The 27,859-nt window shown below is 53.4% G+C and overlaps 1 protein-coding gene across 1 annotated transcript; it reads right to left on the minus strand.

Annotated features, from left to right (window-relative positions):
* Window positions 1-1,253: 1,253 nt before the first annotated feature.
* Window positions 1,254-19,958, minus strand: LOC309665224 (NUT family member 2G-like; the record flags this gene model as incomplete). The annotated part of the gene is made up of 7 exons (XM_082471417.1): window positions 1,254-2,099; window positions 2,621-2,737; window positions 3,127-3,366; window positions 3,900-4,040; window positions 5,150-5,222; window positions 15,424-16,138; window positions 19,913-19,958. 7 exons carry the CDS (start codon window positions 19,956-19,958, stop codon window positions 1,305-1,307), a joined length of 2,127 nt encoding a protein of 708 aa, XP_082327543.1. The 3' UTR covers window positions 1,254-1,304.
* Window positions 19,959-27,859: the final 7,901 nt, after the last annotated feature.

Here is a 27,859-nt window from a genome sequence, read left to right on the forward strand (position 1 = left end):
GAGACAGCAGGGGTCTGCTCCCTGCCCCTCATTGTTTGCTCGTCTCACCCTTATGAGCGGGTCATTTCCCCTGCTCTGATGATTCAAAGTCTCTGCCGGCAACCGCAGGACGGTGACTGAGGCCTCCACACTCCTCAGCATGGATCCCAGCTCCCACCCAGATCTGGGGCCACAGACACCTCTCCCCCACCCCTGCTGCCCCTGTGAGCAAGCTGTTCTTGTGAAACACGGTCATAGTTTGTCAGGAGGAACTGTTTTCTATGGGAATACAAATCAGTGTTGATACCGATACACACACATGTCCAGCCATGGGTGGAAAGGGAAGGGACAGTAGTTCTGGGGTGTCTTTGCACAGCCCTAGGCCCCTAAGGCCAGTCCCCACAGCCACAGCCAGATGGGTCCTCCTCCCTCAGTTGAACGAGATGCTGCTGCACGGAAATCCCACAAGTTCCACAAAGGGGCCCAACTGTCGTTTCCCTTAGACACACCTGTAACAGGTGCCCCATGAATTTCCCCGCGCCCATTCCCCTCGTTGCATCCTCACTGGGATTAAGAGGTAGCTGCCTCAACCACTCTCCACATTGCAACAATCCCAGTGGGACTAGAGAACGCTCCCGCTATGACGAGGCAGACAGTCCTGTCCCCATGGCCAAGACTTTTCCTGTCTGGTCAGGCCACCCACACAGGAAACCCTGGAGGAGCGGAGGGTCACCCCAGCGCCATCGCCTGGCCACTTCAGGGAAGCAGAGAGCAGCTCCATAAAGACAAGGGCCGTCTCCAGGCTCCGTCCTAGAAACTGGTTAGTGTCCAGAGGGCTGAGAGGCACAAAAGCAGCCCTCCCTCCCCAGACGGTTCAGGGATGCAGAAGATGCTACAGATGCCCCAGAAGGCCCCTAGCCAAGCAGGCTTTAGAGAAGGGGATGATGAGGGGGTCCCTGGGGAAAGTGAGAGCTGTGCGTTCCCAGGGGCAGCCTGAGGAGTCCTTGTCTATGTGGAGGAAAGGTTTGGCCACCTGTAGATCCATAGCTCCTGTGACCTCCCTCACCCTTCCTTCCTCTCAGGATCGCTCTCTGTGGAGCAGCTCCACACGAAGAAGATGACAGTGGCCTGAGAGCATTTCCCACCAAAACTATCTTTATTCACCATTTTCATACATCACTCCGAAGGTCCTGCCCACACCCACCTCCCCCACCTCCCTAACCCCCCACATCCTCCAGGATCAGCACTGGGGTGAGGAGGAGCCCCTAGGCTCCCCTGGGGGCCGCCCTGGGGGGCTCGCCCTGGAGGGCCGGCCCGGCTGTTCCCTACTGGCTGCAGTGCTTCCTCTTCTTCTTCCTCCTCTTCCCTGTGACAAACGGGTCACGCTTTCTCTTTCTCGGCTGTGAGGGGCGAGCCAGCCCCAGAGCCAAGGCTGGCCTCGCACAGACCCCGTGGCCAGCCCCGGGGATGGGCAGCTTCTCAGCAGCGGCTGGGCGCCCACACAGAGCCCGCTTCCTCAACTTGGGAGCGGCTGGTGGAGCTGGGCTGGGGCCTCTTCTCTGAGGGGAGGGGGCCTGGGGAGCACTCTGGGCCCCCCAACCTCCAGGGGAGGCCAGGCCTGAGGCAGGGGCAGGTGTCTGGGACAGCCCGCAAGGCGGCAGGCTCTGCGGAGAGGCAATGAGGAAGGCCAGGCTGGGGAGCGCCTCCTCGTCCTCACTGGACGCGTCCCTGGGCCCTCGGGCCTCCCGAACAGGAGACGCCTCTCTGAGAACAGACGCATCCTTGGGTCCCAGTAGAGGGCCAGTGCGCCTTTGACCCTGGGGAGGGGAGGGCCGTCCGGCCCGGAATGGAGAGACCTCCTGACGTCCTCGAGAGGGAACAAAGACTTTGGGCCCGAACGGGCCAGTGTCTGTTCGGATGGGCCTATGAAGAGCCTCAACATCAATCTCTGGTGGGCAGGCTTCATCACTGACCCCTCGATGGCGGTCTTGGTCGTGCCTCTGGGCATCTTGGCCGGCGTGGGACTCAGATGGACTTGAGCCCATTCCGGGTGCACTGTGGCTCGGGGCTGCCGGCCCACCTTCGTCCTCTTTCAAGTCCAGGAGTTGTTTCTGCACCAGCTGGTAGGAGGGAGGAGGACCGTGACGGCTCCACGCGCACGTGTGAGAGGAGGAGCACTGGGCAGTGGGACAATGGCCCTGGGGGGGAGGAGGGGACGGGTGACCCCAGGACTAGACTCCAAATACAGACACGGTGGCATTCCTGCCATCCTCCTGCACCTTATTCCCAGCTGTGTGTCCTTCCCTCCGCTCCCGGCTCCCCATCCTCTCCTTCCTATCACCCTGCGCTGCACCCACCCCAGAGAGGGCCCTTCCCCATGCCAGGCCTCCGAGGCAGGGAAGGGATGGACAGAGCCATGTGGGCCTCCTGTTCTGGGGCCCTACCTCTCCCCTGCTCACTGGGGTCCCTCCGTGCCCTGGTCTTCCTGGGTGTCCCTTGTCTCCCCTGTTCTACCTGCGATCCCTCCCTCCTCTGGCTCCCCTGGGCCACCTGGTTTCCCCTGTCCCCTGGATCAGCTGGGGTCCCCCCTCCCCTGGAGTCCCCTGGCTCCCTAAGTGTCCCTCTCCCTCCCCTGGCTCACTTCTTCAGGGCTGAGTCCTTCCTCCTGCTTCAGCTCCTCAGCAAGGGCCAAGAGATCCAGCTGTGGGTCTGGGGAAAACAATTCTGCCAGGAATCGAGGGTGAATGACTGCCTCCACCTCGGACAGAAAGAAGAGGCTGTGAGCATCCTTGGCCAGGAGTGGCCTGTGACACAAGAAGACCAGGAGGGAAAGTGAAAAGCAGAGACCCACCCCCACTCTCCTCCACAAGGCGGGGATGGTCAGCACACACACACACACTCACACATGCACATACACAGTCACACACAAAAGAGCACATATACAGATGCACATACACAGGCACACAAAGGCATACACACAGACACAAACATATACACACATACATCTGCGTAAACCTCCCCTAACACCGGGCTCAGGAACAAGGAGCTGAGCTTAAGTCCCATCGGCCTGAGCAGAACCCAGATCTTGGGTGCTGAGAGTTCCATGCCCTGGCATCTTGTAGACCCCAGGCTCCAGGCCCAGCCTACCTTGGTGACAGAGTCTTCCCGGGAACGCAGCTCGTCAATGTAGCTCAAGAGACACGGGTCCAAGTAGGTGTCGTCCTCTTCCTGCTTCAGCTCATTTCCGTCCTTTCCACATTCTGCATGTGACTTGCCTCTGGCTGAGTGGACGGTCACCACCAGCGCCTCCATCCTGTCCACATACTCCCTCACAGTCTCAGGGGGAATCTCCTTGGGCGCCTTGGGCTCCGGGGTCCGCTGGGATCTGTGTGGCTTCGGGTGCGAGGCCTGGACCCTGGGGCCGGACATCCTGGGAGCACAGGCTGAGGCAGAGCAGGAGGAAGGGAAGGAAGGTGAGGGACTCCCGGTCCACCTCCTGACCACCGAGCGCACGTTGGTGAGGGCATTGTTTGGGGGACGTTGATGTGGGTGTGGGAGGGGTCAGGACCATCTGAAGCCTCATGCACAGTTGGAGAGGGGAGGTTAGGGGGTCATCTAAGAGAGTCACAAGTAAGGAAGTGGGGAACCTCCAATTTTCTAGGGGTCTCCCATCAAGCCCACTTCTTAGGCAGACTTCGTGTGGGGTCCTTTGACAGGGAGGTGTGAGAGGAGTTACAAAACTGACCAAGTCAATACCCCGTAGTGACAAAGGGCAGCTGAGACCCCACCTCCCCACACCCCGCCTCGGTGGCTGTTTTGGTTGAAAGACCAATGCCCCTGTCTTGAAAGAAAAGGATCCACATGGGGACGGTGGCCAACCCTAGGCCCCTGTTACCTGTGCCTTCAGCTCCAGTGGGAACCTGGGTGCCTGGCTGAAGGTGCACTTTCGGGATTGGGGGCTCCCGAGGATCCAGCTTCGGTGGGGCCGGAGGAGGCAGGTCCTGCGCGCACTGCATGCACTGCAAATGCTGAATGTGCATCTCCTCCTCGGCCGCAAATTCCATGAACCTGGGGGGTGACGGAGGCACAGGCCACCCTGAGAAAAAGGCCTCGGTTCTGGAGCCCAACAAAGGCAGCCAAGAATGAGGCACTGGGACAGGATGTGCCTTGGGGCCGTCAAGGCCCTGTGAGGTGCTGTCCACAGCAGAGAGCTGCTCCTGGAAGTGATAACAAGATCTGGGACCCTTCCTGCCTCACCAGCACTGGAAGGCATTCAACAGCATAGACCCAGGTCGCTGAATTGAACCAGGTCAACGGGATACATGGCTGACCAAGGGGACACCCTCCTCATGCCCCCGTCCCCATCCAGAACCACATGAAGGGCTGACAGCCAGAGGCTGGAACAGGCATGTGTTCCCCACAGGGGTCCTTGCCCGAATCCAGGACACTGAGCTAGGACTGAGAGTCCTGCAACATAGACCTGGAGACAGGGCCCAGGAGAGGCTGGACGATGTGGATGCTGAGCTTAGAGGAGAGGCCTTCCCTTCCTCTGAGAGGCGCTCGTTTGTTTGCTTTTGTTTCTTAAACCAAGGGGATTACCATGGAGCAAACACTGGAAGGGCCGGAGACCCTTGGGCCGACGACAGCTGGCTTCCCCAGCCTCTTCAGGGATGCCAGGGTACCCACTCAGGGCACTTTTCATGAGGAGAGGTGGTCCCAAATCTATGTTAGTGGCCGCCAGCCACCCACCACTAAGGAAGCAGCAGGCTGGCGGGTGGAGCTCTTTCCCCGGCCCTGTTCATATGGCCGGAGTTGGACCCCTACTGGACTCACAGCTTCACCCTGCCCCGTCCTGAGACCATCATGTCAAGGCAAGGGTAGGTCAAAATCAGGGGAGGGCAGAGCTCCTGGTGGAGGAAGGACAGAAGTCTCAAACTCTCAAGGTGAGGGAGGGGTTTCTGGAGGACAGTAGGGCCCCTGGGCTGCGGGGCCCCTGTGCTGGGTGACAGCCCTTCTCCTCTGTCCTCTCTGATGCGCACCCCCACGGCCAGACCCTGCCCTCACCCACTCGCCTCACCCTCCACGCAGCCCCTGGGCCCAGGACGCTGACTCACTTTTCCGCCCTGTCGTAGTAGATCATCCGGTCAAGGTTGCTCAAGCGCCGCCATTCCTGCACGGCCCTCCGCAGTCCCTCCTCCAGCAGCACGGTGGGATTCAGGCGGGCCACGGATCGAAGCACTGGGCTGTAAGCCCTCGGGGTCAGTCTCCCGGCCCAGCCCAGCCCCCACCTGCCTGACCCCACCCGCCCATGCGGACCACACATCACTCAACCCAGAATGACTGAGCAACAGGAGGGTGAGAGGCAGGCGTCTGGGAGGGCAAAGACAAGCCTTCCCGGCCACTGCTGTCACCGCCTCACACTCACTCAAGGACGACCATCCACTCCCAGACTAGAGCTGGGACATTGTGCCTTGGGGAGCTCTTTTCCTCCTCAAGGCTGCATTTTCATCATAAAAATCACCATCATCAATGAGGCATGGCATGTGCCATGCAATCTGCTAACACTTCATAGATTAGCCCAAGGACTCTTCGGCACAGTCCTCTGAGTGAAGTGTAATTGTCCCCTTTTTACCAGGGACCGGAGGTTTAGGATGGAAATGCCTGCCAGGCTCACAACTCTAGTGGGAGAGAGCCCACGCCCTTAGGAGAGCTCTACCATCACCCTGTTCCTAGTGGACTTCTCCACAACGAAGTGGAGGCATGCATAAAGCGCTCTCCTGGGCCCCGCGCTCCTCCCCCTCCTCTGAAGTGACCTCCCCTGGCCATGTACACTCAAGTCCTGTATGAAGGACACGGCACCACAGGAGAGTACGGCATCCACTCCTTGGCTCCTCACCTTACACCACGACCCTCTCTGACTGCAAGTCTTCAGTCCATATTACCATGAGAATCATGGAAGAGCAAGCTGGCCAGACTCACAGGGTGGTGGGGCCCGTTGAGATGTGGCACATTTCAGTCCTGATGTCACGGACTGGCAGGCCCACCCATGTGACCGACAATGTGCCCTCTCATAGCATGGACATCGCCCTCACACCTTCCTTCCAGTATCCCTAGAAACCTAACGTGCGAGTCCATCCCCAGTTCCTCTTTATCTAAAAGCTCCCATAAGCTCAGGACCCCCTGAGCGTTCACTCACATGAGAAAGCAGGAAAAAGCTTCTGCATCAGGACTCAGGCGAAAGTGTCTCCGGGCCAGGGGCTTGAAGCGCTGCCAATGGCGGAAGTTACTGTACTCTCTCTGGGGGTTAGAGGAGCCATCCTGCGAGGCGTTGGACTGGTTGGTGGCCAGGTGGCCCTCCCTGGAAGTGCCATGTGGCCATGGCCCAGAGTTCACTGGGCGAATGATAGGGGCCAGCTGGGCAGCTGGTGGTGGAGCTTGAGGAGGAAAGCCTGGGGTCCAGCCTCCCTTGCCAGCCTGACGTCCTCGACAGGGAACAAAGACTCTGAGCACGAACGGGCCAGTGTCTGTTCGGATGGGCCTATGAAGAGCCTCAACATCAATCTCTGGTGGGCAGGCTTCATCACTGACCCCTCGATGGCGGTCTTGGTCGTGCCTCTGGGCATCTTGGCCGGCGTGGGACTCAGATGGACTTGAGCCCATTCCGGGTGCACTGTGGCTCGGGGCTGCCGGCCCACCTTCGTCCTCTTTCAAGTCCAGGAGTTGTTTCTGCACCAGCTGGTAGGAGGGAGGAGGACCGTGACGGCTCCACGCGCACGTGTGAGAGGAGGAGCACTGGGCAGTGGGACAATGGCCCTGGGGGGGAGGAGGGGACGGGTGACCCCAGGACTAGACTCCAAATACAGACACGGTGGCATTCCTGCCATCCTCCTGCACCTTATTCCCAGCTGTGTGTCCTTCCCTCCGCTCCCGGCTCCCCATCCTCTCCTTCCTATCACCCTGCGCTGCACCCACCCCAGAGAGGGCCCTTCCCCATGCCAGGCCTCCGAGGCAGGGAAGGGATGGACAGAGCCATGTGGGCCTCCTGTTCTGGGGCCCTACCTCTCCCCTGCTCACTGGGGTCCCTCCGTGCCCTGGTCTTCCTGGGTGTCCCTTGTCTCCCCTGTTCTACCTGCGATCCCTCCCTCCTCTGGCTCCCCTGGGCCACCTGGTTTCCCCTGTCCCCTGGATCAGCTGGGGTCCCCCCTCCCCTGGAGTCCCCTGGCTCCCTAAGTGTCCCTCTCCCTCCCCTGGCTCACTTCTTCAGGGCTGAGTCCTTCCTCCTGCTTCAGCTCCTCAGCAAGGGCCAAGAGATCCAGCTGTGGGTCTGGGGAAAACAATTCTGCCAGGAATCGAGGGTGAATGACTGCCTCCACCTCGGACAGAAAGAAGAGGCTGTGAGCATCCTTGGCCAGGAGTGGCCTGTGACACAAGAAGACCAGGAGGGAAAGTGAAAAGCAGAGACCCACCCCCACTCTCCTCCACAAGGCGGGGATGGTCAGCACACACACACACACTCACACATGCACATACACAGTCACACACAAAAGAGCACATATACAGATGCACATACACAGGCACACAAAGGCATACACACAGACACAAACATATACACACATACATCTGCGTAAACCTCCCCTAACACCGGGCTCAGGAACAAGGAGCTGAGCTTAAGTCCCATCGGCCTGAGCAGAACCCAGATCTTGGGTGCTGAGAGTTCCATGCCCTGGCATCTTGTAGACCCCAGGCTCCAGGCCCAGCCTACCTTGGTGACAGAGTCTTCCCGGGAACGCAGCTCGTCAATGTAGCTCAAGAGACACGGGTCCAAGTAGGTGTCGTCCTCTTCCTGCTTCAGCTCATTTCCGTCCTTTCCACATTCTGCATGTGACTTGCCTCTGGCTGAGTGGACGGTCACCACCAGCGCCTCCATCCTGTCCACATACTCCCTCACAGTCTCAGGGGGAATCTCCTTGGGCGCCTTGGGCTCCGGGGTCCGCTGGGATCTGTGTGGCTTCGGGTGCGAGGCCTGGACCCTGGGGCCGGACATCCTGGGAGCACAGGCTGAGGCAGAGCAGGAGGAAGGGAAGGAAGGTGAGGGACTCCCGGTCCACCTCCTGACCACCGAGCGCACGTTGGTGAGGGCATTGTTTGGGGGACGTTGATGTGGGTGTGGGAGGGGTCAGGACCATCTGAAGCCTCATGCACAGTTGGAGAGGGGAGGTTAGGGGGTCATCTAAGAGAGTCACAAGTAAGGAAGTGGGGAACCTCCAATTTTCTAGGGGTCTCCCATCAAGCCCACTTCTTAGGCAGACTTCGTGTGGGGTCCTTTGACAGGGAGGTGTGAGAGGAGTTACAAAACTGACCAAGTCAATACCCCGTAGTGACAAAGGGCAGCTGAGACCCCACCTCCCCACACCCCGCCTCGGTGGCTGTTTTGGTTGAAAGACCAATGCCCCTGTCTTGAAAGAAAAGGATCCACATGGGGACGGTGGCCAACCCTAGGCCCCTGTTACCTGTGCCTTCAGCTCCAGTGGGAACCTGGGTGCCTGGCTGAAGGTGCACTTTCGGGATTGGGGGCTCCCGAGGATCCAGCTTCGGTGGGGCCGGAGGAGGCAGGTCCTGCGCGCACTGCATGCACTGCAAATGCTGAATGTGCATCTCCTCCTCGGCCGCAAATTCCATGAACCTGGGGGGTGACGGAGGCACAGGCCACCCTGAGAAAAAGGCCTCGGTTCTGGAGCCCAACAAAGGCAGCCAAGAATGAGGCACTGGGACAGGATGTGCCTTGGGGCCGTCAAGGCCCTGTGAGGTGCTGTCCACAGCAGAGAGCTGCTCCTGGAAGTGATAACAAGATCTGGGACCCTTCCTGCCTCACCAGCACTGGAAGGCATTCAACAGCATAGACCCAGGTCGCTGAATTGAACCAGGTCAACGGGATACATGGCTGACCAAGGGGACACCTTCCTCATGCCCCCGTCCCCATCCAGAACCACATGAAGGGCTGACAGCCAGAGGCTGGAACAGGCATGTGTTCCCCACAGGGGTCCTTGCCCGAATCCAGGACACTGAGCTAGGACTGAGAGTCCTGCAACATAGACCTGGAGACAGGGCCCAGGAGAGGCTGGACGATGTGGATGCTGAGCTTAGAGGAGAGGCCTTCCCTTCCTCTGAGAGGCGCTCGTTTGTTTGCTTTTGTTTCTTAAACCAAGGGGATTACCATGGAGCAAACACTGGAAGGGCCGGAGACCCTTGGGCCGACGACAGCTGGCTTCCCCAGCCTCTTCAGGGATGCCAGGGTACCCACTCAGGGCACTTTTCATGAGGAGAGGTGGTCCCAAATCTATGTTAGTGGCCGCCAGCCACCCACCACTAAGGAAGCAGCAGGCTGGCGGGTGGAGCTCTTTCCCCGGCCCTGTTCATATGGCCGGAGTTGGACCCCTACTGGACTCACAGCTTCACCCTGCCCCGTCCTGAGACCTTCATGTCAAGGCAAGGGTAGGTCAAAATCAGGGGAGGGCAGAGCTCCTGGTGGAGGAAGGACAGAAGTCTCAAACTCTCAAGGTGAGGGAGGGGTTTCTGGAGGACAGTAGGGCCCCTGGGCTGCGGGGCCCCTGTGCTGGGTGACAGCCCTTCTCCTCTGTCCTCTCTGATGAGCACCGCCACGGCCAGACCCTGCCCTCACCCACTCGCCTCACCCTCCACGCAGCCCCTGGGCCCAGGACGCTGACTCACTTTTCCGCCCTGTCGTAGTAGATCATCCGGTCAAGGTTGCTCAAGCGCCGCCATTCCTGCACGGCCCTCCGCAGTCCCTCCTCCAGCAGCACGGTGGGATTCAGGCGGGCCACGGATCGAAGCACTGGGCTGTAAGCCCTCGGGGTCAGTCTCCCGGCCCAGCCCAGCCCCCACCTGCCTGACCCCACCCGCCCATGCGGACCACACATCACTCAACCCAGAATGACTGAGCAACAGGAGGGTGAGAGGCAGGCGTCTGGGAGGGCAAAGACAAGCCTTCCCGGCCACTGCTGTCACCGCCTCACACTCACTCAAGGACGACCATCCACTCCCAGACTAGAGCTGGGACATTGTGCCTTGGGGAGCTCTTTTCCTCCTCAAGGCTGCATTTTCATCATAAAAATCACCATCATCAATGAGGCATGGCATGTGCCATGCAATCTGCTAACACTTCATAGATTAGCCCAAGGACTCTTCGGCACAGTCCTCTGAGTGAAGTGTAATTGTCCCCTTTTTACCAGGGACCGGAGGTTTAGGATGGAAATGCCTGCCAGGCTCACAACTCTAGTGGGAGAGAGCCCACGCCCTTAGGAGAGCTCTACCATCACCCTGTTCCTAGTGGACTTCTCCACAACGAAGTGGAGGCATGCATAAAGCGCTCTCCTGGGCCCCGTGCTCCTCCCCCTCCTCTGAAGTGACCTCCCCTGGCCATGTACACTCAAGTCCTGTATGAAGGACACGGCACCACAGGAGAGTGCGGCATCCACTCCTTGGCTCCTCACCTTACACCACGACCCTCTCTGACTGCAAGTCTTCAGTCCATATTACCATGAGAATCATGGAAGAGCAAGCTGGCCAGACTCACAGGGTGGTGGGGCCCGTTGAGATAGGGAACATTTCAGTCCTGATGTCACGGACTGGCAGGCCCACCCATGTGACCGACAATGTGCCCTCTCATAGCATGGACATCGCCCTCACACCTTCCTTCCAGTATCCCTAGAAACCTAACGTGCGAGTCCATCCCCAGTTCCTCTTTATCTAAAAGCTCCCATAAGCTCAGGACCCCCTGAGCGTTCACTCACATGAGAAAGCAGGAAAAAGCTTCTGCATCAGGACTCAGGCGAAAGTGTCTCCGGGCCAGGGGCTTGAAGCGCTGCCAATGGCGGAAGTTACTGTACTCTCTCTGGGGGTTAGAGGAGCCATCCTGCGAGGCGTTGGACTGGTTGGTGGCCAGGCGGCCCTCCCTGGAAGTGCCATGTGGCCATGGCCCAGAGTTCACTGGGCGAATGATAGGGGCCAGCTGGGCAGCTGGTGGTGGAGCTTGAGGAGGAAAGCCTGGGGTCCAGCCTCCCTTGCCAGCCTGACGTCCTCGACAGGGAACAAAGACTCTGAGCACGAACGGGCCAGTGTCTGTTCGGATGGGCCTATGAAGAGCCTCAACATCAATCTCTGGTGGGCAGGCTTCATCACTGACCCCTCGATGGCGGTCTTGGTCGTGCCTCTGGGCATCTTGGCCGGCGTGGGACTCAGATGGACTTGAGCCCATTCCGGGTGCACTGTGGCTCGGGGCTGCCGGCCCACCTTCGTCCTCTTTCAAGTCCAGGAGTTGTTTCTGCACCAGCTGGTAGGAGGGAGGAGGACCGTGACGGCTCCACGCGCACGTGTGAGAGGAGGAGCACTGGGCAGTGGGACAATGGCCCTGGGGGGGAGGAGGGGACGGGTGACCCCAGGACTAGACTCCAAATACAGACACGGTGGCATTCCTGCCATCCTCCTGCACCTTATTCCCAGCTGTGTGTCCTTCCCTCCGCTCCCGGCTCCCCATCCTCTCCTTCCTATCACCCTGCGCTGCACCCACCCCAGAGAGGGCCCTTCCCCATGCCAGGCCTCCGAGGCAGGGAAGGGATGGACAGAGCCATGTGGGCCTCCTGTTCTGGGGCCCTACCTCTCCCCTGCTCACTGGGGTCCCTCCGTGCCCTGGTCTTCCTGGGTGTCCCTTGTCTCCCCTGTTCTACCTGCGATCCCTCCCTCCTCTGGCTCCCCTGGGCCACCTGGTTTCCCCTGTCCCCTGGATCAGCTGGGGTCCCCCCTCCCCTGGAGTCCCCTGGCTCCCTAAGTGTCCCTCTCCCTCCCCTGGCTCACTTCTTCAGGGGTGAGTCCTTCCTCCTGCTTCAGCTCCTCAGCAAGGGCCAAGAGATCCAGCTGTGGGTCTGGGGAAAACAATTCTGCCAGGAATCGAGGGTGAATGACTGCCTCCACCTCGGACAGAAAGAAGAGGCTGTGAGCATCCTTGGCCAGGAGTGGCCTGTGACACAAGAAGACCAGGAGGGAAAGTGAAAAGCAGAGACCCACCCCCACTCTCCTCCACAAGGCGGGGATGGTCAGCACACACACACACACACACACACACACACACACACAAACATGCACATACACAGTCACACACAAAAGAGCACATATACAGATGCACATACACAGGCACACAAAGGCATACACACAGAAACAAACATATACACACATACATCTGCATAAACCTCCCCTAACACCGGGCTCAGGAACAAGGAGCTGAGCTTAAGTCCCATCGGCCTGAGCAGAACCCAGATCTTGGGTGCTGAGAGTTCCATGCCCTGGCATCTTGTAGACCCCAGGCTCCAGGCCCAGCCTACCTTGGTGACAGAGTCTTCCCGGGAACGCAGCTCGTCAATGTAGCTCAAGAGACACGGGTCCAAGTAGGTGTCGTCCTCTTCCTGCTTCAGCTCATTTCCGTCCTTTCCACATTCTGCATGTGACTTGCCTCTGGCTGAGTGGACGGTCACCACCAGCGCCTCCATCCTGTCCACATACTCCCTCACAGTCTCAGGGGGAATCTCCTTGGGCGCCTTGGGCTCCGGGGTCCGCTGGGATCTGTGTGGCTTCGGGTGCGAGGCCTGGACCCTGGGGCCGGACATCCTGGGAGCACAGGCTGAGGCAGAGCAGGAGGAAGGGAAGGAAGGTGAGGGACTCCCGGTCCACCTCCTGACCACCGAGCGCACGTTGGTGAGGGCATTGTTTGGGGGACGTTGATGTGGGTGTGGGAGGGGTCAGGACCATCTGAAGCCTCATGCACAGTTGGAGAGGGGAGGTTAGGGGGTCATCTAAGAGAGTCACAAGTAAGGAAGTGGGGAACCTCCAATTTTCTAGGGGTCTCCCATCAAGCCCACTTCTTAGGCAGACTTCGTGTGGGGTCCTTTGACAGGGAGGTGTGAGAGGAGTTACAAAACTGACCAAGTCAATACCCGGTAGTGACAAAGGGCAGCTGAGACCCCACCTCCCCACACCCCGCCTCGGTGGCTGTTTTGGTTGAAAGACCAATGCCCCTGTCTTGAAAGAAAAGGATCCACATGGGGACGGTGGCCAACCCTAGGCCCCTGTTACCTGTGCCTTCAGCTCCAGTGGGAACCTGGGTGCCTGGCTGAAGGTGCACTTTCGGGATTGGGGGCTCCCGAGGATCCAGCTTCGGTGGGGCCGGAGGAGGCAGGTCCTTCGCGCACTGCATGCACTGCAAATGCTGAATGTGCATCTCCTCCTCGGCCGCAAATTCCATGAACCTGGGGGGTGACGGAGGCACAGGCCACCCTGAGAAAAAGGCCTCGGTTCTGGAGCCCAACAAAGGCAGCCAAGAATGAGGCACTGGGACAGGATGTGCCTTGGGGCCGTCAAGGCCCTGTGAGGTGCTGTCCACAGCAGAGAGCTGCTCCTGGAAGTGATAACAAGATCTGGGACCCTTCCTGCCTCACCAGCACTGGAGGGCATTCAACAGCATAGACCCAGGTCGCTGAATTGAACCAGGTCAACGGGACACATGGCTGACCCAGGGGGCACCCTCCTCATGCCCCCGTCCCCATCCAGAACCACATGAAGGGCTGACAGCCAGAGGCTGGAACAGGCATGTGTTCCCCACAGGGGTCCTTGCCCGAATCCAGGACACTGAGCTAGGACTGAGAGTCCTGCAACATAGACCTGGAGACAGGGCCCAGGAGAGGCTGGACGATGTGGATGCTGAGCTTAGAGGAGAGGCCTTCCCTTCCTCTGAGAGGCGCTCGTTTGTTTGCTTTTGTTTCTTAAACCAAGGGGATTACCATGGAGCAAACACTGGAAGGGCCGGAGACCCTTGGGCCGACGACAGCTGGCTTCCCCAGCCTCTTCAGGGATGCCAGGGTACCCACTCAGGGCACTTTTCATGAGGAGAGGTGGTCCCAAATCTATGTTAGTGGCCGCCAGCCACCCACCACTAAGGAAGCAGCAGGCTGGCGGGTGGAGCTCTTTCCCCGGCCCTGTTCATATGGCCGGAGTTGGACCCCTACTGGACTCACAGCTTCACCCTGCCCCGTCCTGAGACCATCATGTCAAGGCAAGGGTAGGTCAAAATCAGGGGAGGGCAGAGCTCCTGGTGGAGGAAGGACAGAAGTCTCAAACTCTCAAGGTGAGGGAGGGGTTTCTGGAGGACAGTAGGGCCCCTGGGCTGCGGGGCCCCTGTGCTGGGTGACAGCCCTTCTCCTCTGTCCTCTCTGATGCGCACCCCCACGGCCAGACCCTGCCCTCACCCACTCGCCTCACCCTCCACGCAGCCCCTGGGCCCAGGACGCTGACTCACTTTTCCGCCCTGTCGTAGTAGATCATCCGGTCAAGGTTGCTCAAGCGCCGCCATTCCTGCACGGCCCTCCGCAGTCCCTCCTCCAGCAGCACGGTGGGATTCAGGCGGGCCACGGATCGAAGCACTGGGCTGTAAGCACTCGGGGTCAGTCTCCCGGCCCAGCCCAGCCCCCACCTGCCTGACCCCACCCGCCCATGCGGACCACACATCACTCAACCCAGAATGACTGAGCAACAGGAGGGTGAGAGGCAGGCGTCTGGGAGGGCAAAGACAAGCCTTCCCGGCCACTGCTGTCACCGCCTCACACTCACTCAAGGACGACCATCCACTCCCAGACTAGAGCTGGGACATTGTGCCTTGGGGAGCTCTTTTCCTCCTCAAGGCTGCATTTTCATCATAAAAATCACCATCATCAATGAGGCATGGCATGTGCCATGCAATCTGCTAACACTTCATAGATTAGCCCAAGGACTCTTCGGCACAGTCCTCTGAGTGAAGTGTAATTGTCCCCTTTTTACCAGGGACCGGAGGTTTAGGATGGAAATGCCTGCCAGGCTCACAACTCTAGTGGGAGAGAGCCCACGCCCTTAGGAGAGCTCTACCATCACCCTGTTCCTAGTGGACTTCTCCACAACGAAGTGGAGGCATGCATAAAGCGCTCTCCTGGGCCCCGCGCTCCTCCCCCTCCTCTGAAGTGACCTCCCCTGGCCATGTACACTCAAGTCCTGTATGAAGGACACGGCACCACAGGAGAGTGCGGCATCCACTCCTTGGCTCCTCACCTTACACCACGACCCTCTCTGACTGCAAGTCTTCAGTCCATATTACCATGAGAATCATGGAAGAGCAAGCTGGCCAGACTCACAGGGTGGTGGGGCCCGTTGAGATGTGGCACATTTCAGTCCTGATGTCACGGACTGGCAGGCCCACCCATGTGACCGACAATGTGCCCTCTCATAGCATGGACATCGCCCTCACACCTTCCTTCCAGTATCCCTAGAAACCTAACGTGCGAGTCCATCCCCAGTTCCTCTTTATCTAAAAGCTCCCATAAGCTCAGGACCCCCTGAGCGTTCACTCACATGAGAAAGCAGGAAAAAGCTTCTGCATCAGGACTCAGGCGAAAGTGTCTCCGGGCCAGGGGCTTGAAGCGCTGCCAATGGCGGAAGTTACTGTACTCTCTCTGGGGGTTAGAGGAGCCATCCTGCGAGGCGTTGGACTGGTTGGTGGCCAGGCGGCCCTCCCTGGAAGTGCCATGTGGCCATGGCCCAGAGTTCACTGGGCGAATGATAGGGGCCAGCTGGGCAGCTGGTGGTGGAGCTTGAGGAGGAAAGCCTGGGGTCCAGCCTCCCTTGCCAGCCTGACTTCCTCCAACAGCTGGAGCAGTCACAACGGTCCCCATCACAGGGGTTGCTATGAATACGGGTGCAGGACATTCAGCACTCCTGCTAAGGGCCCCTGGAACGCTCCAGTTGAGGGGGGCCTGAGTAACGACAAAGGTCTGAGTCTGGGGGGCCTCCACTGTCCTCCCTTTTGACCTGACTTGGACAGTGAGGTTGCAAGCCCCAGGGGCACTGGGGCCACGGCCACCATTAGCCACCATAGGCGTCCTGGGGAAAGCTGGCAGCAGCAGGCTGCTGCCAGGAGGGAATGCTGGGGTGATGGGACGTGGCAGGTGCTGCTGCCAGGGTGGCCGGTGCTGGGCGCCAGGAATGGGTGGAGGGAAGGGCACTGCCGTGAAAGCAGACAAGGAGGCACCGGGGTTCATGGTCACATCCGTTCCCAGCACTGGACATCCTGTTGAGGCAAAGGAAAGGAGTGAATGGAGGAGGAGAATGGGCAAGTGGGACTGAGGCTTTCTGTGGCATCAGAGTGTAAATCTCCACAGGTGAGGGACACTTGGCAAGGGAAACTGTGCAGCGTGCAATTGTCTTCAAGTGATTTTCATGCCCTGACCTCCAGTTGAGAATTATTCCACTGGTGACCCCACGCCCATCCACCAAGGTCCCTGACCCCTGTCTGCCGAGAAGAAATCGCCTCAGCAAGCACTGACTTGGAGAGCCTCCCTAAGGCACCCCCTGGCACCTAAGCCTCACAGGCTGTCTCCTAAGACCTGGAACTGGGTGGACATCCGCTCTGTGAGAAATGCCCCTCAGCCGGCGTACTAGCAGGTAGGGACCTTCTCCAAGGTAAGTTCTAGGCACCCAAAGGCCCTTTGTGGACAGGTATTGTGTAAAATATTAGGGCCCCACCTCCTCCTCAGTCCTCCTTTTCCTGATGCTCAGTATAAATCCCCTCTTTCTTTCCTAGCCTCACAAAACAAAACAAAATGCTGGAAAATATCTCTCTAATGGAATCCCGATACAAACCCATAACATTGGCCCAGAATGCACCTGCATCTCAGAACAACCCACAGCAGACACGTAACATGGGCCACGTCCTGCCACCCCCTCCCCAGTGCCCAGAGTCACTGTCATCACTCAGGAGTTCTGTTCCTAGGAGGCGGGGGTGGGGGGGGTGGTGTGTGAGAGGTAGGCACGTGTCCCTTAGATTCTGTCATTTCACAGCCAGTGATGGCTGCAGAGGATTAAACAAGGGCCAGGGAATTGTCATGTTACATTGGTCATGGGAGTACAGACCGCCTGTGGTCCTTCCCCTTCCAGCTCCCAATAACGGAAAGAAAATCTGAGAAGCAGGCATAAGCCAGTTGCCATGGCGATCAAATTGTCTGGAACACATCCCTGTTCAGGAGAACAAGGTACACAAAACGGTGCACCTAATTAATCAGAACAGGTGTCATAGGACGTGTAATAATAACACAGAAGATCTTCTTTCTGCCCCTTCCCCCTTTAAAAGAGGAAGCAGCCTTCACACACATTCCACCCGAAACAACCCCACTCCACATCTGTCCCCTGTCCATGAAGGAGTGACAGGAAATATGAACAAACTCTTCCTCTCAAGGCAGCCTGAGGGTCCACCATGAGATACTGGATGAGATGAAGTAAGTCTGAAGAACTGCGATTCCACAAAAGGAAGAACAATTCAGAACAACTCAGGAACCTGAGCCCTCTCTTGGCTGAAGTTACACGGTTGCCCATCCCCTGTTGAATCCCAAGCAACAGTTGCCTGAACTGAGAAGTGAGCTCTGGGCTGGGAGGAGTGGACGAGGTGTGGGCTGCGGCAGTTAGAGTAACCTCCTGCCTAGCTCTCGGAGAGGGCACTTCACTGCAGGTGTGGCCACACACAGCCCCACTGAATAGTTTTCTCACCAAGACCATCTCTCCCCACGGCCCCCTTAGATACAGTGTGCTCCTGTTCAAATCCCTTAGAAAGATATGGTGAGGCAAGCTTCAGGTGCCTCAGGAACACAAGACAGGTCTAGGCTTTCCTCATGACCCTCCCTGTGTCACCACCAGGACATCACACACATCCTTACACACACGTTTCAAAGTGGCTTGTCTCCCTTCTAGAAAGAATTAACCTGCCTGCTGCCATCCTTTCTCCATAGCCAGGGCAATTCCTCTTGATCCGCCTCCAATGACCCCTCCTCCCCAGTGCAGTCTCAGGTTTCTTCAGGCTCCCCAGTCTCCCCAGGTGAAATGTCCTCGTGTGTCCAGTGCTCTCTTCTCCCTCTACTTCAGTCCAACTGTGTGCCCACCGTGAAGTATCACGTGTGAACCCGAAATATGTGAGGGATGGCAGGGTCTCTGAGAACACACCCCCAGCCTATAGGCTTACCTCCTTCTGAAGCCATCCTGCATGCTTGGGCACGGACTACTGCTGCCTGGTAGCCTCAATGAGAAAAGTCAAGACCAGGACCCAGAGAGTGACCTGCTTCAACGACGCTCAGGATCCAACTGAAGGAGGGGCAGGTTTGAGTCATAACAGTAGAATGTGGCTGAAACATTCTGCAGTGGGGGAGGGGCAGAGGGCACGTGGGTCTGGGTAGGGTGGGGGTGGGGAGACATTCCACGAGGGCTCTGGCAGGTAGGCAAGAACCGGAAGTTCCTTCCACCTCACACAGTGGCAACACAATTGGCGTGTGCCTCTTTACGCAGTTTATAGACTGTTTTCTTGATTCACGGCACCGAGGTTGGACTTGACGGTCCCTTCCTTTCATTTCTTTTTCCATCAACCTAGTTTTGTGTCCCTCAACACACTCTGCTTCCTACCTGGCTCTTGACTTACTTCAACAGAGACTAGACTTTCTGAACAAAATTCAGAACTGTTAGTCTGATAAACACTTGGGTATTTATGGCCACATGGAACTGAGTATTTGAAATTAGGATTGTCTCAGCAGATCCAGTGTCTTTGACTGCTGTATGTACATCACTCCTAAGGGAGTGGTCCTTGTGCTCCAACCAACATCCAGCAGGACCAGCCTTACTAATGAGCCTTTGTGCTGGAAAGCCCCCGTCCATCAAAAAACCGTCATGCAGCCCCCATGTCCAAGACCAGAATTCACTAAATGTCTTTCTCATAGTATTCCATGGTTGTAAAACATTTAGTTTTTTACCTTTTAAATGATTTTAGTATAATATTTTAAGCGAGCAACACCTTCTCATGGTTCAAAATTAAATTGTGCAAAATGGAATATGCAGTGGCGAGTCCTCCTCCCACCTCTTTCCCCTGTCAACCCAATCCTCTTTCCCGGAGGAAACCAGTGTTATCTCTTTCACTAAAATCTTCCCAGAGATACGTCATGCAACTAAAAACGAAGGCAATCTGTTTTCAGTTTTTAAAATGCCTTCATTTTTTTTCTAGTTGAAAATTCATATATGTTCCAATATATCTGAGGATATTTCCAATGATTGTCTTTGTACGGGTATCGTGGCTCCTCTGTTTCTGCACTAGATTCCTAGAACAAGAATTTCTAGTCTCTTAAATTTCAAAGCACCTGAAAGAATAGGGTGGCTCGATCTAGTAAAGAAAAGTCACAAATGCCTAACTGAATTTGACTTTTGAATTTCACATAAACAATGAATTCATTTTTAGTACAACTTTGTCCCATGCAACATTTTGGACATAGTTTTACTGCAAATTCTTTCCCTGTTTATCTGAAATTTACATTTAACTCGAAATCTGTATTTTATCTGGCAACACTACCAAAAAATCAGAACATACTAAGCTATTATCAGTTACTCATCCTTATGAGAAAGAGAACTTGGAGTGATGAGACTCAAGTGTGCACCTTGACCCCAACAGAAAACACAACTGTAAACATACACAAAATCTGCAGGCTCTTTGGAGGAAATGGATTTGGAAGAGCCATCATATAGCACTGAACATCTCGGCTTAGTAGGGGTAAGGACAGAAGTAAGGAACAAGAAGGCAGAAAATCTTCTCTTTCCTTATGTTAAAGGGACTAAACATCCTAGAGCCCTGGTTTTTCTAGGTGTTAAAAGTCCACTACCCATGAGATGGATGTGCACCTTGACACAATGCCAAGAGTTTATCCACCAGTGTCCAATCCCCATTCAGACAAGCCCACTTCCATCTAAATCCTAGCCTGCAAGCCCTGCTTACAAGTTTGTTAATTTCCTGTCTGCATTACATACACTTGCTCTTTACCATCTAGGCTCATCGCTGCATATGGCCCCATCTGCATGGGAATCATGGTAGCATTCCTTTTACAAAACTTGTTTGATTATTATTTTCATATTGAGAATCCATGTCAGTCAGTTTACCACTATCAAAATGATATGAAAGAGTATTCGTGTTTTGTGTTGTGAGAAGAGAGGACTGTTAGGATACTTGTCAAGGGAGATGAAGGCTGAAAACCTCAGAGGATGGCAACCAAATCTCTTGCGAGATGAGATTCTCTCACTGCTGTAGCTGCAGTAGAACTCCAACTGATTGTGGGGTGTTGGGGAAGGAAACAGAGGTTTAGAAGGACTGTTCCACAGTGTGAAAAAGACTCCTGTTGGTGCTTAAGAAGTTCCTTGCCCCTTGTCAGGAAAAATTGACTCAGAAGAAGATGAGAAGATAAGGTGAGAATATTTCAAGCAACATCATGGTGAACTTTATATCTAAAGAAACTCCTGTCGGGGACTGAAAAAAATAAACAGTTTGGGAATATCGCTCAGTACTGGAGCTTTTACAATGAAGGAAAACTCAGATGATTTTCAACCAATAACTTCATACTAGAGGGATGGTGAGGCAAAATATTGTACCCAGGCACTCGAGAAAGGCAGGCTTCCTTGTTGCTTCCTCCCTTTGTTCAGTCATTCAACCAATTATTTACAAGATTCTCACTCATAATTCTGATACAGTATTTGAAGGACTCTTCTCAAGGCCCCTGATACAAAAATTGCACTGTGCAAAAATTAGCCAGTCCCAATTCTGCAATCACTTTTGTAATACTTCAAAATCCTACACCCGAGAGACAGAGAGAATCAAATTAGCCCAAATGTAATTTGGGAAGAGCAGTCACAGAAGGGAGTATCTAAAAGTCCTTTGGATCATGGTCTCTGACTATTCCTGCACAGAGGCTGCGGGCAGGCATTGACTACTGAGAAAAAACAACTCTGGACATGCATCACAAGCCTCAGAAGACAGTTCATCTTCCACTCAATCAGGAAACGTTAAAGAAACAAAGAGATACAATGTTTGTGTCTTGTGGAGTTTTCAAGTCTGGGCACTTGGGAGGCGCTTAGTGCTGTTAGACGTGAGGGGTCTTCAGAGGCATCCTGTTGAGTGAGAAATGCTCTAATCTTGCAATTGACCAGAAAGAGGATCTGATGATTGAAGTTTCTTTGGGAAGTATTACAAAGTCAGGTCAGTAAGTTGATCCCGCTACTATTTTTGTTGTTGTTGTTGTTTTTAATGCCAACTGAAAGTCTGCAAGATATTACAAAAAAGGAGGGAGGGAAAGTGAAATTGTTCCCATACTACCTGCTGTGTTGAAATTGACCCAGATTGTCCACTCTCTCTCAAAGTTATTAAAAAAAAAAAAAAAACCGTACAAAGGAAACACCTGTGAATCAACATTTATTGAAAAACCTCCATGTATTAAATACACTGAGAAAAAATATTCTAGTAGAGTAAATGCGTTTGGAAAAACTCTAGGAACGGAGTCAGGAGACAGTATCTTAAGAGTGTTTCCCAGGTCTGAATTCTTTGCTAGAATTGTTCTTTAAAGGAAACTTCAGGCTTGCTAGGAAAAAGGACCTACTGTTTTTTGAAAGGCATAAAGAAGAACCAAGGAACTGCAGTCCAAAGGGCATGAAAGCACTTGCCCCAATTTGAGGCTACTGTGCTTAGAGCAGAGCTCTCCAGAACTCTTTGTAGCTAAGTGCATGGGTTTCACGTGTGCAATATAAAAATCAGGAGTGCACATCTCACAAGAGCTGGTTTTAAGAAGAGACTGTCACGAAGGTTCCCAGCGAGGAGCGTCGCCAGAGATGCTCCCTAGCGTGCCCGACCCTGCATTTCTCTCCTCTCCTGCAGAGACCTCCTGGAACAGATCCCCGCGTGCCCCGCGCCTGCACGCACGCCTGCACACGCCCACTGGGGGGGGCTCTCAGGCACGCGGACCGCCGTCCTCCAACAGCTCCTGGCGTCTGTTGGGGCAGTTGGCTCGGCTCCAGAAGACAGGAGCGTGTGCGCGAGCGCGGAGGTTGGGGCCCCAACGGCCGTCCGGTGGGGGCGGGGCCTGTCATGGCCGCCTCTGGAGTCAATTCCAGGAACCCTGAGGTAAGGGGTACGGGGACTTTTCACCCCTCAGGTGTCACTGCTCTGCGCTGTTGTTCACCCTGTGGGTTATTTGTGCCCTTGTCCGTGTAAGGAGACTCCCCACAATGTGGGTTCACGCCCCCATAGAGCTCGATTCCCTTGAGGGGTTTACCCCAGGGTTATTGGCACCACTGGGGAGCCAGCTGCATGAAGGGTTCAGTGATTGCGGGGCCTACAGTGGGGGGGAAATAGTGTGTGTGAGCTATTAAACAGGTGCCCAGGTGCCGTTCTAGACTGCGCGTTCTGAAGAGTACAAAAGCTAGAGGGACATTCTTGCGAGTTGAAAACCCTCATCTGGTTCCAAAGGTGTAGCTCGGGTGATTGGAAAATGAGTGAAGATCGAAGGAACACACTCATGGTTTCACTAGTGTCTTCCTTCTTATCATAAAAACATCAATCAACACTTATGTTCAAACTGCATTCTTTTGTCAGTGATGGGAGCAACTTTGCTGAATGTGGTAATAAACATGTATTTGTAGTCTGATGTCAAATCATGATTGATTTGCAAGCATAGATGGGGTCTGTACATATTTAATTGGTTGGTGGGAATCTGATATGTAGTCAAATGTGTGGGTTGGTTTTGTCTGTGGATGTTTGTGTCTGAAGGGAGGTCATGCCTGTGTTTTTGTGAGAGTGTGTAAGAGTGAGTGTTGTACTTGGAGGGTGTTGAGATGTGACGCAGGCATACTCAAGGAGTTGGTGGTTAGGTGTTTGTAATTTGGTGTTTGGGGAATATGTTTACATGTGTTTTTTTCACCCATGAATTTGGGGATTTATGTGTGCCTAATGGTGGATTTGGAAGGATTATCTGCATATGCATAAGGGCAATGTCAGGAAAAGTAGTGGTGTATATTACTTTGGGTGTTCAGTCTGTTTATTTTGTATATTTGGGGAATGTAGGATGATCATTTGTGTATTCAGGGCATGTTGTATGGTTATGGGGTATTTGTGTGTGTGCATTTTCAGGAGCTGTCTATGTATATTTGGATGTGTAGAGGGCAAGTCTGTGACTATTTTCTGGGACTGGTGGATGTTGTATATGTAGGTATGTTGTGTTTGTATGATTCTGTATTCTGCAAGATGGCAGAGTTAATTCTGTGTGAGAGGTTGGGAATGTGGGGTTATGTATATGCCAGTAGTGTGGTACTGTATGTGTATTTGGAACAAAGGGCATATAGGATGATATTATTGCATATTTGTAGTGTTCTGGGTAATTGTGGTTGCATTTGGGACTTGTGGAGAGTTATGTGTTAAATGAGTTTGTGTGTATATTCAAGGGGCATGGCCACTTGGAGGAATGTTTGCTGAGGCTGTGCATTTGTAATTTTCAGTAGGAGCCTCTGAAGCTTATGTATTTTGGGAAGTGAGTATATGTGTATCTGATAAAGAGGTGGGGTTCTATGTCTCTACAGGGAAGTTGGACAATTGCATTTCTATGTATTAGAAATATGTGATACGGGTATTTGTTAGTACTTGCATATGTGTGAGCTGGCTCCTAATAGCTAGGGATAATTTGATATATGGAAGTTGTTTCATAAATGGTTTGCTGGAGACACTTCCATGTATCTTACTTGTGTATTCTAATCTGTGTGTGTGTTCATCATCAGGTTCATGCATTATCAAAGTTTGTTCATAAGGTATGGAGTTGTTAGGAGTATTCAAAGTGTATTTCTTTGGAGAATGCTAGGGTGTTTATACATGTGTTTGGTAGGAGTAAGAGGTGGTCTGTCTATATATTCAGGGTGAGGGCAGAAATATATATATATATATAAACACCCCCACACACATATACAGTTTATATGTTGGGGTAGTGGTGGGGAGCTTGTATTCTGGAGAGGTAGCATAATGTATAGTGTTTGGGAGGGGATCTGTATGTTCAGGGCTTGGGAATATTTGCATGTGTGTGTCCATAGGTGTGTGAGAATTGTGTATGTATATTAGTAAGACTGAAGAGGTTGTTGGTGTTTTTCTGTTTTGAGTGTGTCTGAGCATTTGGGGTGTATACTCATGAGTAGTTTGTGGGTGTGTGTATTTGTGATTTGTGAGTATATCAGGAGGCTTAGAGTCCTCTATGTGTCTATTTCCAAATGTAATGCCTGAAGAATTTAGTGGTGTTGCTTGTATGTGTGTTCTCAGTATTAGTGAGGTGGACTTATATGTACAGTTGACCCTTGAACAACACACGTTTGAACCACACGGGTCCACTTATAGTGGATTTTTTTTCCAGTAAATACTACAGGACTACTACACGATCCATGGATGCAGAACCACTGCATGGAGGGTTGGCGCCCTAACCCCCAAGTTGTTCAAGGGTCAGCTGTATTTGATAAGAATAGGTTATTTGTGGCTGTGTGTGTTTTTGAGTTCCTGGGGCTTCTGGGGTATGTATTCTGGGGGATGTGAGAGTTTAGTTTATGTGTTTGGAAACCAGTAGACGGTGTAGGTTATGTGTGTGTGCAGGAATCCTGGAGTATATGTATTTTAGGGCTGTGGGATTGCATATGGGTCTTTTTTGGGTTGCCCATGAGACAGTTGTGTACTTGGTGAGCCTGTGTGTTTAGGTACTCAGTGTGTACATCTGGATGGCATATTGGTTGCACGTGTTTGTTTTCAGGCCCATGTTGTGTGTGTATATATAGTTGTGAGAGTGGAATGTGAATATTCAGGGTGAGTAAGGTTTTGTCTGTAAAAATTTAGGTAGTAAGAGGTAGTCTGTTTGTGTATTTATTCAGGGTGAGGGTAGAAATGTACGTGTGTGTTCAGGATATATATATATATATATATATGTATATGTACAAACACATATGTGTATGTGGTATCCTTTTGGTTATATATCTGTGATGGGAGTTGAGGGTTCTACTTGGGGTGTAAGTGGATTGTGTGCACAAATTCATAGGAAAAGGTATGGGATGTGCTGGAACTGGTTCATACTATCCTGGGATAGTCAATGGTGCATATCTCTTCCCAGCTCTGTGTTCAGTGATGTCAGGTGGGTAGCTTGAAATTGGTCATGCTGGGAATATTTATACCACGTAGATAGCATAGGTGAAGTCTTTCCCACCTTTCTCGGAGAGTTTTTTAGCACTTACCAGCACACCACTGATGTGCGTGTTTGGATGTATGTATGTATGAAGCAAGAATATTTGGGCATCGGTGGGTACGTATGGGACACCCATGTGAATTGTGAGTGGGGCATCTGGGGCTATGGGCCCCTGTATATGTGCATTGACCCTGGTAATTGTGAATCATTGCATTGCTCCTATCAGGTTGGTCTGTTCTTTAGGGCCAAAGAATCCCCATAAATGTTGTTGATTCCCAGTAGACATCATGCAGATGGATACAGGGGTGTCTGTACCTTAGGCAGGTGGACACTCCTTCAGCATTTGTGTGGTCCTAGCATCTGGGTCCCTAGAAGGGGGGGCCTGGTGGACAGATGGCCATGCAGAGCAGAACCTTCACAGGTGTGTTGTTGGCGTGACAGGCAGCAGTCAGAAAGTCACGGGGCTTCCTGGATAGGAGGTCAGATGACCAAGGGCTCTCCCAGGAAAATACCGAGAATCAGTTGGACAGCTACAGGCGTTACTGGCTCTTCTGGGGCACAGCTGACGTGCAAGGACACCCTCCACATGGGGTCCAGAGCCACGTGTCCCTGAGCCCAACTGCCCCAGGGTGGTGGGAACTGTTGCGTATCAGGCTGGTCAACTGTATCACTAGGTCTCAACCAACCTGTCTCCATGGAAACCTAAGTCCTCAGGGATAGGCAGGACCTCTAGGGATCAGTGAGCTGACAAGGACAGAGGTGAGGAGGCTTTGTCCCTGAGGGAGAGTTGGGGACTGAGACCTGGAGAGCCTGGGGAGTCCCACTCTGAGGAGATATGGCTCTGATGTTCCCAAACCCTTTAGACATGTTCTCTGTTCTTTTCTGAAGGCTCATGATGCTTCTAGCAGTGGGAAGCTTATCTCAGTTTCATGCTTCTCTGATAGGATGAACTGACCCTTTTATTCACTATTCCACATCGAGCTGCAAACCCATCAGATGGAACCACGTGATCATTGTGGCCACCAGCTGACCCCACAGCCACCTTGTGCCTCCCTTGGACCCACCCAGGAATTTCTGAGCCTTCTTTATGGTGAGTCTTGTGGCCTTTTCTCCCTCATTGTGAATCCTCCTGCCAATAAAACATGCTGTGATTGTTAACAAAAGGAAACCTCAACTAGAATTGGAGTCTGGAAGGCCCGTAGAGGGAGCTCTCATGCCGTGTCACTCATCATCAATTACCCCAACAGGAAGAGGTCATTTACTGACCCCAAACAGGAAGTGCAACCACTTTACTACCCCAGCTGGAGGAGGGAAGGCTTCCTTCCTGGCCAGCAACAAGAAATAGAAAATAGAAATAGCTAATAGAAAATTCCGCAGTTTAGCCAATGAGAAGCCATTGTCACCTGAAGTTTCACTTTCCTCCAGTGAACTTTCATTTTTTCCCTTGATGATGACTTTCTTTCCGTGTCCCACCCTCTTTACTTTAAAAGCCTTCTGGGACTTCCCTGGTGGTCCAGGGGCCAAGACTCTGCTCTTCCAATGCACGGGACATGGGTTCGATCCCTGGTCGGGGAACTAAGATTTCCACATGCCATGTGGCGTGGCCAAAAAACAAAAAGCCTTCCATGTTGTGTAACCCGTTGGAGTATCTCCCTTTCTATCAGATGAGATGCTGCCTGATTCATGAATCGTTTAATAAAGCCAATTTATTCAAACTTCAAAGTAAATCTTCAAATTTACTCAGTTAAATTTTGTTTTTTAATACATTGGTGGCATTCAGAGGTGGCCACTAACAGTTGAATATGTATCCCTCCAGAAATGTTCTGTATAAAAATATGTATGTGCACTTTTCTAAAATCCACTCTCATGATTCCTCTTGCTAACAGGATGATTTTATGATTAAATGCTTATCTTTTTAAAAAGAAAAAGATAAATATATTGGTGGCAGTGATGGGATCTGAAGCAAATTTCTGATAGCATTTGGGACAAGGAGAAACAGGTGTGGTGCCCACAACTCCTTTGAGTTCACTGTCTTTCTTGCCATTCCTGAAGGTTGTTGGTAAGTTCCTCTTGGTTTGAGCTCCATTCTCTTTGATTGAGTTTGTGGTCGCAATCTAATTGGCTTTCCTTTACAGGGCAGGTCAGTTTGGCTGGTAGAGGATTCTCCCTGAGGCCAAACCCGTAGCCTTTCAGATGGAAATTCCCAGGACACAGTAACATCTCTTGGTTATTGCCAGTATACTTTTGAGTGGTAAACCCTAGCCCCTAATTTTGTTCCCTGGATTCCACATTGAGCACTGCTGGCAGTGTAGTCTGCACTTCCCCATCTGTTTGGCATCAGCCCTCAGTTTCCATGCTTGGAACTGTTGGTGGAGGCTATAGTTCTCCATTTTGTTAGGCATCAGTTTGCAGTCCCCATTCCTTGGGATTTGCTGGTTGGATCTTTTTCCTCAGTCCAAGGATCCCTGGGAATTGGTGGTGGTGCATACCAGGCCTTCTTTTGGCCAGGACATAGTAACATCTCTTTGTTACTGCTGATATATTAAGGCACAGTTCTTTTGTGTGTTCTTTTGGGTTGACAAAGGCTAGCTAAGGAAATGAGATCCTTTATCACCAAAGAGTTGAGAATGCCAGCTTCTGGCACACCTGCTTATTTTATATTTGAGAACTATGGTCCTGGAGGCTGTAGATATTTAGAAAGATGGCAAAATTATACTAATATTGATCTAGAATTACAATGGTCA

Source organism: Balaenoptera physalus (genome assembly GCF_965194825.1).
Source record: "Balaenoptera physalus genome assembly, chromosome: 7".
NCBI classification, from domain to species: Eukaryota; Metazoa; Chordata; class Mammalia; order Artiodactyla; family Balaenopteridae; genus Balaenoptera; species Balaenoptera physalus.